General features: G+C 41.7%; 1 protein-coding gene across 1 annotated transcript; it reads right to left on the bottom strand.

Annotated features, from left to right (window-relative positions):
- Positions 1 to 3,322: 3,322 nt before the first annotated feature.
- RSBN1 (round spermatid basic protein 1) lies at positions 3,323 to 11,108 on the bottom strand (the record flags this gene model as incomplete). Its single annotated transcript, XM_010183459.1, has 6 exons — positions 3,323 to 4,207; positions 4,795 to 4,903; positions 5,263 to 5,430; positions 6,317 to 6,459; positions 6,895 to 7,032; positions 10,438 to 11,108. Coding segments are annotated over 6 exons (1,691 nt in total), but the record flags the coding sequence as incomplete, so codon positions are not given.
- Positions 11,109 to 11,593: the final 485 nt, after the last annotated feature.

The following is an 11,593-nucleotide window of genomic DNA, read 5'->3' on the forward strand; positions in this document are numbered from 1 at the left end:
TGCCAATCAAAATCAAATCACAAACAGCGATACATCAGTCTCTTTACATCTTGTACAAAGAAGTCAAAGTGTTGTGTGTTCCTATAACGCGGGCAGTGCCCCACAGCCACCACCCATGGGGATGAGATTTGGGGAGAGGGCTCCCCTGGGAGCACAAACAGGCCTCCCCCCTCGCACCCCCCAAGTACAGAGCTGCCACACTCGGCCCTTCTCCAAAACCACGGCTCCAGAGTTTATTACTCAGTTGATTCAGACCTGAAAACGGCAGATTAAGGACTTAAGCTCACATCAGTGGGAAAAGCTCTGACCATCGGCCTTGCCCAGGGAACTAAACTGTGAGACACAGGCAAACAGAGCCCAGCAGAGCCCTTTTCTGTATGGCAAGATCTACACCGGTAAAGACATGGGTGAGTCCCCTGAGAACACTCCGAGTGTCCACCTTCCTGGAAGAGAACGTGCCAAGTATCTGCACAAATGACTTGCAGCACTTCTAGAGGAGCGAGCAGACCAAGGCTAACTGGCATTTCATCTTTACATTGTGTTTGCTAGTCCACTTGGAGCACACCACTCACTGACCAAGGGCCATTTTCAATCCACAGTACTTCATTTATTTACAACAGCAGCCTAAGCCCGAGCCCCGTACCAAAGCTCATCACTCCTCACAGGCAGAGCACTCAGTTACCAGTTGTCTCCAGTATAAAGCAGGAGTGTTTGAGTTACCAACTGACAACTATCCCAGAGCAGATCCTCATAGACCGAGAGCTGAGGATTTACAGTGACTGACCAGCACACTCAGATTTATCTGTCTGGGACTACTGAGAACTACCAGATCCACCAGTGAGACTTGCCCAAGGTTGATTATCTCACTCTGTAGGCTGTTTTATGAAGTCTTAGAGAAATTCAAACAGTCAGCTATTTAACATGACAGATACTCAGAAATATTACTTGGACCTACCCAGAGACTCGGTTTGCTCAGCCAACATTGTCTTGAACTCATTGCTTTATTTCTAAACAGCTGTAACTTACAAAAATCAGTGTTCTATGTGTTTTGGTCTGGAACACATTTGCATCTTGCACATGAAGGCATCGTTCTTACTCTGCCCTGTTTTCAGTGCAATTGAAGCGATCTGGAAACAACAGCTAGAGTATCGTGATCAGCTCCAGCAGCAATCCCTCTCACAGCTTAGGTCCAGCACTGAGGTGGAGTTTGACAGTAGTTTGCCATTTTGGTTAAAGCGTACCAAAGCTGATAACACATTTAGGTGAAAGATCTTTGCTCCTTTCCTTCTTTCTTTATCTCCCAAGCATGCTAGAACAGCAGCAGCAACATTCAAGTCATCTGAAGATACGGTTCTGTATTTTAATCTGACATTGGACACTAAGGTAGCAATGGAACTGAACGTTAAGAGAGCAGATACCATTGGTCAAGTCCCCCCATCCAAAGAGAAGTCAGAGCATTTTCCTGGTATTTTTAGGTGGTAGTCACAGATTTCGCTAAAGCTACAGCTTTGAAAGCTACACGAGCCACTCTGGTCTTTGTCCTTCATCCATTTGAAAACAGGCTATCAGAACTTACAGAGGACTTCAAGTTGATTCCCTCTTCATTCAGTGTCAGCTTGCGTTACAGAACAGACAGGCTGGTGTGCAGGGGCTCTTAATCTGTTTATTCTGCCTTTAAAGTCACGTTTGCAGAACTGTAGTATCTGCAGGTTTGTCAATTCCTGAGTGATTGTACGCAGTGCTGGCTGTCACAGAACGGCCACCGGATCGATGCACCTCTACTGACACGACCAAAGAATAGCACATGTGAAGTGAAATGGGCACTTGGAAGACTAAGCAGACTTCGTAGAAAGGAAAGAACACCCTCGGGTCATACGGTCTTTGAATGCGAAGGATGAACCGAAACCACTATTGCCTGTGAGGAATTTTACTTTGCACAACCCTTAAAGCTATGAAATTCCTCTCAACATAAAAAGTGGAAAAAACCCACCAGAGAACAGACAGCTCATTTATGAACCAGTCTGGGTCATCTAGAATTTCTGCTAAGATTAAATTACACCCCTGCATGAATCACATTACTTTTCATCATAAAAGCTTTCCATTCTAACACCTTATTTACACAGATTACTAAACAAGTCACTACCACTTCAATCTGCAAATTAGTTTTAAATCGAAATATTTCCTAGTCCTCATTTTTGTACCGAAGACAATACATACATACACATAAGGAGTAATACAGGTTCTAACTAATCACTGCAGTATCTTCTGATGATTATTTTTCTATCAGTTTAAAATAGTGACCTCTACACTGAGGTGCTAATATGTATATAAAAGCCTACACAAACAATATTGCACAAAGTAAGATTTATAATAGAGTAACATATTTTAGAGACCCTTATAAAGAGAAGAGTAATAATTGATATTAAGATGCATCCAGAACTAACACAGCATCTTTGCTTTTGTCTAGTCTAACATAGTGTTTCAAATCTTTCCTACCCCAGTGAGGATTAGAACAAATAAAGTTATCTGGAGACAGCTTAAGTTGCACCAAAACCCAACTTGTACTCTAAATGTGGGGAGGGAGAGGCAGAAAGGGACAGGGCTTGTCCTTTTGATGACTGGAAAGGGCAGTAATAAATGGGGTGAGTGAAAGGCAAATACAGATTACACGTCAACATCCAGAAATATTGAAAGATCGTTTAAAAGCTGTTGATAGCTGACACTCTACGTATTTAGCATGTGCCACTGATTTTTCCACAGTACCTGGGCACCCAGAAGCTACACATGGAAACAGCAGTCCAATGCCATAATACTTTATTGTGAAACAGCAATACAGAACTTCCTAGAGTACGGACAGCCTCGCTGTGTAAGTCGGTTACCAACTCAATGCTATATATTAAGTGCATCAGTACAAGGGAAGTGTGGTTCCATTGGACACATTACGACCTGGTCAAAACAAGCTGCCAAGTTGGTTAGTATTTTAAAGCCTTAAAGTGCTCAAAGATAGCAGTTTCCTCCACAAGACTACCAATAGGTTCTCTAATTTTGACACTAATATTAATCGTGTTCAGGGAAGATGTATTTTGGAAGCAAAACCCTCACACCAAACAACATAAGCAGTGCTACGTGAAGTGTTAGGTCAGTAAGTCATTGCATTTCAACAGGATCAGACACTTTCTTCAGGTAATTTTACAGATCACTTTTGCAGGAGCTGTAAGAAATAGAGATCAAATTCTAATAGCTTGTATATAAACCCAACTCGTATAAACCAACATGTCAAGAACAGACATACCAAAAATTTCACAAATCATCAAAAGTGCTGTGCTTTTTTTTTTAAGCAATTAAAATGAGATGGGAAAAGTCACTTTACAAGCCTACAAAAGCATCACTTTCTGGTGAAGATCAGAGATAAAAGTAAAAGTAGGGAAATAACACTGACCAATACAGTTCAATCATTTCATGTTCCTGGAGGAATTCCATTCTGACTTTGAGGAGATATTCAATACCTCTTTACTTAAACAGAAAGAAGTGGTAGACCACTGTTACAGGTTGTACTAAGGGGTTAAAATACAACTTGAATTTTGCATAATCTGTGTAAAAAAGATATGCTTGACATTTTGGAATGTCACCTCTCTTTATAGAATTATAGGCAAGATTTCTCCAATAAAACATAAGCCAGTTATAAAACTATAACTTCACATCAAAATTTTAAAAAGTTGTTAAAAAATGTTTGACTATATACATATCACACAGCAGAGCCTGCATGATCCTGTGGTTTGTGTTGCTGATCAGACTCTACTTTAAAACCTGGAAGGGGCTGGGCCACCTGATCTGGTTGCACAAGTCCTGATATTGAAGAAACAGAGGAGGAGAGCACCCCTGTCGTAAGCTGCATTTCTATACCTGGTTCTTCAGACTCTATTTTTACACTTGCACATTGGGGTTCGCCTTCTGCCTCTGTCTTTCCAGGAACGCTACTGTTCAAGCTTGAATTGCTTTCTGCATTTTGAGAAGTCTCCCCCACAGGGTGGTATTGTTTAAGTCTTATGTGCCAGGCTAAGCTGCAGACTGCTGACACTGTTTTGAACTGATGAATGACATTTCTAGGGATGAAGTAGATGTCATTGTCACACAACTGAATTCTAGCATAGCGAATGCCTTCCCGTCTCATTTGGTTTAGTTTGGCTTCATCCACCCATTGAACACACTGAGAGAAGGAAAGATGGCAAAGTTAGTGGTGTCGTCTGTTTAGAGTAAACAATTCAGTCTCCGCTTACTTTCAACATACTTTGTGTCTAAATCAGAATGTTTAACAGATTTAAAATGAAAACTGGACTCTAAATATAATTTATCATCTAATGTGCAGATCTTAAAGAGGGCAAACAGTTAAGAGCATTCTACAGTTGTGGTTAAAACAGCAGGTTCAACATGGGGCTGCATGGTTTTGGCTGACAGGACCAAGTTCAGATGCCTTCGCATCCTAAGACAACATCAGCATATTAGAAAAAGCAGAAGCAGGCATACATGGCTACTTAATCAACTTATAATTGTTTCTATAGCACATATCATGGCTCGTAGTATAAATCCCAGCTTGGTGGAAAGGAAAAGCAGTTGGACTAGATGAGCACTGTGGTCCCCTCCAACTGAACTATTCTGTCCTGCACACCACAAGGGAATTTGCCCCAGAGCTGTGCACTGAGGGTACAAAAGGGCTGGCTGCACAGGATCCTGAAAGCTGCCAGAAGCTACATTCAAAGAGCTAAGAACAAGCGGTCACTAGGGAAGACTCAATACCTGTGACACTGGAGGTTCATGCAGGTCCAGCTGAAGTCTCTGCACAACATCAGTGAAATCTTCAGCATGAAAACAAACCACATCTTTGGTTATACGAGGCTGGTCACTCCTAGAAAAAGATGATAATATGTAAAGAATTTGAGTTATAGAGAAGTTGGCATTAATATACCCATTCAGGAAAAGAACAGTCACAGATGATGGTCCAGGCATGGCATCATAAGGCTTATTTTGCATGTCACTAACATTCTCTGCAGGCTGCCCTTACAAATGTTCTACTGCCTCAAAAAGAGAAGAAAAACCACCAGATACGCAGCTTGTGCTATAAATGCTCTAGACAGCATTTACCTCATTACAAGGTTTACACCATTTCTTTCATTACGTTTGCTTTCCAAGGAATTTTCTTTTTTTGAGAGCAAACGTTAAGCATTCCCCCTCCTACTGGAACAGCTGCAGCCCAGTGGCACTCACCATTCCCCAAACTGCACGGCCTTCAGCACGCCCACGGCAGCTGTACTCTGCCAGTCAAAGCCCTGGCCCACGTGATCAGCGTGAGCTCTCGTCCTGTCTTCAAACAGGACCTCACGGGGCTCGCTGGTCCGAGGTAGGTACTGGAGATTCTTTATTTCGTTCATGGATCTACAACGTGATAAAATGACACTCAAAACTGTTTCAGAATACTGAAAACTAAACACTTGTATTAAATAATCTTAGTGTGTGTTGCAGGCTTCCAAATCAAAGTCTACAGCTCTGATTAAAGCCCTCTGATTTCTGCTAGGTGTCTATTCGACAATAAAAGCCAAATACAGCAAAGAACAATTCAGGTTATGACTTTATGACTTTCAGGTATGACTTTTATAACTTTATAAAACAAATCCAAACACCACAACATTTTTTGTTCACTTGTGCTGAAAGCATTCTTCCAGGAATTTAATGGTAATAAATTAGAGCTGTTTTAGTTGATACTGAGGTTTAGTTATTTCAGAGTACGTGCAAAAATTCTGCTTGAAATTACACTTAAAATATGCTTCTACTTCTTGCTACTAAAATGTGTCCTACAGCACACCAAGAAAGACAGCAAGTACACACGTACACCAGTATTTTCTGAGAAGGCAGACAGTATGACAAGTGCTTTAGTGCTAACATTGAAACACTACATGAACAGCGTAAGGATTTCCACTGTTTCAGAGCACTTTACCTGCCCCCACCACCAAATCAGTTCTTTTCACAGAAGGAAGGTGAACAAAACAAGTCACCTGAAGGATACTAAAAAGAGTTTTCAACTTTAAGCAAGCACTGATCTAGGACATACTATGAAAAGTGGTGAAATAAACACCTCAAGTAACATACTCGTCTTATCCACCAAGTCAATTTGAAACAGAACTGAACATTAAAAACCTGAATCTGTGAATGAGCCCTCTGAAGAACTGGTTACACCTAAAGTACCGAGGTTTTGTTCTCAAATCTGACACAGACACAACTGCAACGTTTTACCCTTAACACAGAAAGGAAAATAAAACATTACCGGCGCCGTTTGAACGGCGATTTTGGCATATCAGCTGTTGGGATCATCTGCTCTCCTGGTCTCACCCACATGATGGGACCATCATCACTTTGTGACCTGCACTGAAGTCTGAGACTGGAAAGAGTACCCCAGGGCAAAGTCATCTAAAAGAAACAAAACCAAAACAACCCACAAAACACACATAACACAAAACACTGGGTGAGATAGAAAAATTAAATGATGCCTTTGGTAAAACTGGTTCAAATCTGTTGTCAAAATCATTGCATATAAACTACAGTAAGTTCAAGAGGTAAAATATATTCCAAGCTAACTTTATCAAACTTGTTTTTTAGGGAAGTAGAGTATTATGTAGTCTACATATATAAGCTACATTTTATTTTTTAGTTATTTACACAACTGTAGCTACCTAATGCAGTACCTTTAGTCTGGATGCAGGAAAGAACATACCTCAGTAGCCCAAATAAGCACTTCAGTAGAGAAAATACTTTATGGTTTCCAATTACTTGGAAATGCATGAAGCTTAGTAATTGTTTAAATATCTATAGCGCTCTGAAAAAACACCGTAAGTTACTGCTTACTCTGAGAAATGGAGATTCTTCCAACATATCTAGAAATTCTGGGAAGTAGTCCCCAACTTCTTCATCCACTGCTCCAACAAGGCTGATCTGTCGCATGGGTCCTGCTCTGTAGGTTCCACAGCAGTACGTTCGATTGACCTGAGCAGCCAGAAAGGAAGACGGTAATACCACCACCAAGATGAACGGTGATTCATGTAATACACTAGGCCACCACTGAGATGAATCTTGGGCTCATCTGCATCTGCTTCATTAGAGATGCCCTTGGGAACATGCACAGACTGTTCAGGACAGATGCTCACAGGGAATCCCCAGAGGGAAGAACTCCTGTGTGCTACCGATGGGAAATGCTGCTGGAGTTTGAGTCATAGCAAGTCAGAATTGACTCATTCAGGAACAATTCAGCACTTCCAGACTGACTCGAGAAATCCTCCACACAAAGTTTCCTTGTGACTCAGTCTTTTACCAGCAAACTTAAGCTCTCAATTAACTCAGCAGCAGCTGAGTGAGCACACACCAACCTCTGGGTTTGGCCATGCAGGTTGTGTCAACCAGGCACTGTCTTCAGAGGCTGTTGCTCCAAGAGAAAGCAAAGTCTCCAAATCCTATTAGGACATTACTGGTAAGGGTTCACATCTAATGTCAGTGAAGTGGAACCATTTCACCAGCTGGCCAGAATGCAATTCAGAGCAGTACTGGAAAATGGCAGCGTTAGTCTAGTTCTGTGCACCTATGAGAGAACTAAGGACTGAAACACTGGTCCTTAAGCCAGTTAAGTTTAACTGCCTGGTACTATTAAAGTAAGTGGAGACAGACTGCTTTCAGATGAGATGTGTTCTATTGAAACCACCTGTTGAGAATCACTAGTATTTCACAGGCCTTTGTCACAAGTTAAAGTGAATTACATAGTTTCTATCACATCCTTAACTCTTCCAGAGCAGCACAAATACTAACACCAGTAGGTATTAGTATATATTAATATATATTAGTATATACTAATACTAGGTTAGGTCAGCGGTCTCAAGAATACAGGGTATGCTAGGACCCTGTGAGTAATAACAAGGATGTTCACAGCCATCTAAAAGAACAGGCATCATGCTCACAGGATGCTAAACAACCCAGCTGTCAAAGGTCAAGTAACTTGGTGCTTGCTGCACCTTCTAGCAAACTACTTTGACCTTTCATTTGCCAAGTGCTCCAGATGCACTCTTAACAGCTCTGTTAACTCCATCTCCTCACTTTCACAGCCACCTTCATGCACCCCTTTTCTATGAAATACCTATAAGTCACTTTGTTTTATCCACTAGTACTTCTCAAAGGTTCTTATTTTTGTTTCAAGTTCAATTCTCGCTCAGGAACTTAGCCTGGGTCATTCCAGTTTGCACAGCTGTCAGAAAAGTGTATAACCACAGCATCTTCATTGCTATCATTTGTTCTTTATGCTTCTTTAAAAGCGCGAGTGGATCATCTGAGCACTGCCACCATCTACAGATCAGACCATGCACTATCTTTACTGTTGTAAAAGGACCGTGGGGTTAGTCAGACCACGCGGGTGTCCTGTGCCCTTTCAAAATGCCAAACAGCCACGTACCGCAGGTACCCTCCACTCCATACAGCATCACACTAAAGGTGAAGTTATAGACATTTAAAATTAGCTTTTTGGGTTCGCAGAGACATTTTATAGCAGCTGAATGACGTGCTACCAGTGTTTCACACACTTGCGTGAGAACAGCAGCAGACAGCGTCAGTGCTTCCTGCAGAAGGCACAGATCTGGGATCTGTCTGCTGCTGAGATAACTCAGACCCTGCTGACGAAGGGTTAAGCAAGCAGAATGTCTCTGCAGGGCAAAAGGACATACAGACAAGGCATAAGCTTGAGACAAACAACATTAAGTTTCAGAAGTCTCTCTCCAGTTTCAAGCAAGGCATGAATCGGTTGACTGACAATGTTTTAGTACACCAAGTCAGCTATAAAACCAACCACGCAAACACTTTGCTATAAGGAAGAAAGCAAGAACACAAGAAGGCTTACTATTTACAACAGAAGGAAAGGAGGACAGTGTGATGTGCCAGTTACATGTTTGACTAAAACCTGTCAGATATTTCAGTCAGACCATCAGGCATTATTTATGTGGCTTAAGCGATACACCAAATTAAGTTTCCAGTACAGATGCACAATTTCTCCATTTTATACTTTGATAGCTTCTGCTAAAAAAAGAAGTCGCCCTTCCAGAATAAGAGTACCACGAGTAAGAGAAGTTGAGAGGGTAGACAACCAAGCCTTGATACTGCTCATGAATCAACAGCAGGAACAGAGTAACCTTTTCTGACAGTATGTTGCAGTAGGAAATCTCCTATCATCACATGGTGGCTGCTTCTCCCACCTCTCTCTCTGAAGCAAGGGCAGTTTAATGCCAAACCCAATTCCCCCAACCCGTTTCTGACCTGTCCACAGAACTCCCCTCGTTTGCAGCAGTTTAACTGCCCTGGATCACACAGAACTGACCAGGCAGCTGAGCAGTTCCTTCTTGGAAAAAAGCACAAGATTTTTTTCCAGGTCTAGATATGTTCCAATTCACTGCGCAGGCCTAGAAGCCGTGGTACTGACACAACCAACAGGAAAACAAGAGTCCATTCTAGCTGCACCGCTAATAACTTTCAAATTGAAGTATGCTCTTACACAAAGAAAGCTTCCAAATTACTGTTCAGTGATTTGAGTCCTGGAAGCTCTTGGTCCTAGTGAACAGCTCCAAGGTAAAGCTTCACTTTAGCACTAAAGCATTAGAACAAATGAGCCAGAGCCAATACAAGCAAAAAAATCCAGAGAAGACTGAAGCTTAAGTACTATAATACACAGAAAGCAAACAGTTATACTACAAATACACATTGGCGTGCCCTGCTATAAACTCTCAGTTTACGTTGTCCTCACTGCCTGAGAACAAAGGAATTCATCTTGCAAGGAAGTTAATTATCACTAGATTTTTATGAAGTCTTTCAGATTAAAGTCCTTATTTTGAATTGGAGACACTTCCTACTAAAATTCGATTTGTCTGAAAAGGTACACAAAACCAGCTGAACGCTGCACAAGCCAAAGGTCACATTAACTTCCATTTAACTCGCCGTTTACAGAGCAAAGTTTGATTTCTTGTCGCCAAGTCTCCAGGACTCAAGACCACCTAATGCCTGAAATCCCCCACCACAGCATGGTTCAGTACAGCAAAAAAGCTCACACAGAAGTCTCAACCTAGAGCAGAGGTGACTTTAACTGAGTATCTTCAATTACAAATAAAAGCAGTTTAGAAGATCAGTGCAGATCATTCTACAGGTCACCACTATCAGAGTCTGAAATGCAATTTCACTACCAGTGGGCACAAAGAGCTTCAAGCAGAAACAGGAATAAACAGCACCACAGCAGTAGTCCCATCATCTTTTTTCACCTGCTTTGAAAGTAATGTGCACCTCACATTTTAGGCCATCCCTGCTCTGGATTAACAGGACTAATCAAATCTAGGTGCTGTGCAACTTATGGCTTTAAACAGTTCTTACCTGAGAGTGAAAATTTGAAATTGTTGTCGTTTCAATGTCCTTCTTGCCCAAAATTTCCATTTTCACTGGAGTGTTAGGAAAGTTAAAAGCAAAGTAATCCAGGAAGTCTGGTAAGTAAGCAGCTGCTCCATGTACTATGGCTAAAGCATAGTAAGCGGCGTTTTTATCATTTTCACTGAACGACAGCGCGAGAAACTCCTCTGCAAATCTCTCCATCTCCACTGGAGACAAAAATGAGAGTTCATCCATGTACGCATGAAGGACCAGAGCACCGCCGTTGGACTGATGCTCCTCATGAATGAAGTTACTAAATTTAGTGCCAGTTTTCAGGAAGCTGCTGCGAACGGAGTGCTCCTGGTGTGTCACAAACGGCGTTTGTACTCCCTGGGGTATCCGATACTCCTGCATGCCCAGGTTCAGTCTGCAGAGCTGCTCATCCTTCAGATACCTGAAGGATTCCTTGCTCATTTCCAAGGTCTCGCACTGTCCTTGAGACAGAGCCGCTTTGTCAATGCGAGTGAGTCCAGCGCACACCGTCTGCACCTCTTTGTTGTACATCTTCAGGCGTTTCCCCCTCATATCTTCCCGGTGTTTCTTTTTCTTTTTTTTCTTTATCTTCTTCATAATAAGACTGTCAGCTCGCTGGGTTTTGCCATTTTCATCTGGAATTTCTGGCAGCAACAACAAAGAGAAGATTAGAGTTCTGCAGTTGCAGCATATTGACCCAAAATGAATGAAGACCTCATTCGCTAGAGCGATCTATTCCCAGGAAGACTGACCAACAGCAACACCTTGACTTTTGCCTTTCAAGACTTAATTATGCAACAAAACACACCATACATGTAGCTGTTATGCAAAAACAAGCATGGAATTAAGGAAAGCTTCTGAAACTGAAGCTTAATATTTTAGAAATCTCAAATATTGTTAGATTTATTCGAATACCTTTACAAGGAGTCAAAGTTTCAGAACATCTATAATTAGGTACATTAATAACTCCTGACATTTAAGGCAGTGCCATGCAGGGGAAGAGGATAAACAAGTATGCGTAACATTCAAACATTAAGGCTTTCGTTACAGAACACCTCCCCAGTTTTAGATACACAATATAGAAGCAAAACAGTGCAACTGCAGAGGTACAAGCATTATTGACATTTAG

Source organism: Mesitornis unicolor, unplaced genomic scaffold, assembly GCF_000695765.1.
Source record: "Mesitornis unicolor isolate BGI_N332 unplaced genomic scaffold, ASM69576v1 scaffold42574, whole genome shotgun sequence".
Taxonomy (NCBI): domain Eukaryota; kingdom Metazoa; phylum Chordata; class Aves; order Mesitornithiformes; family Mesitornithidae; genus Mesitornis; species Mesitornis unicolor.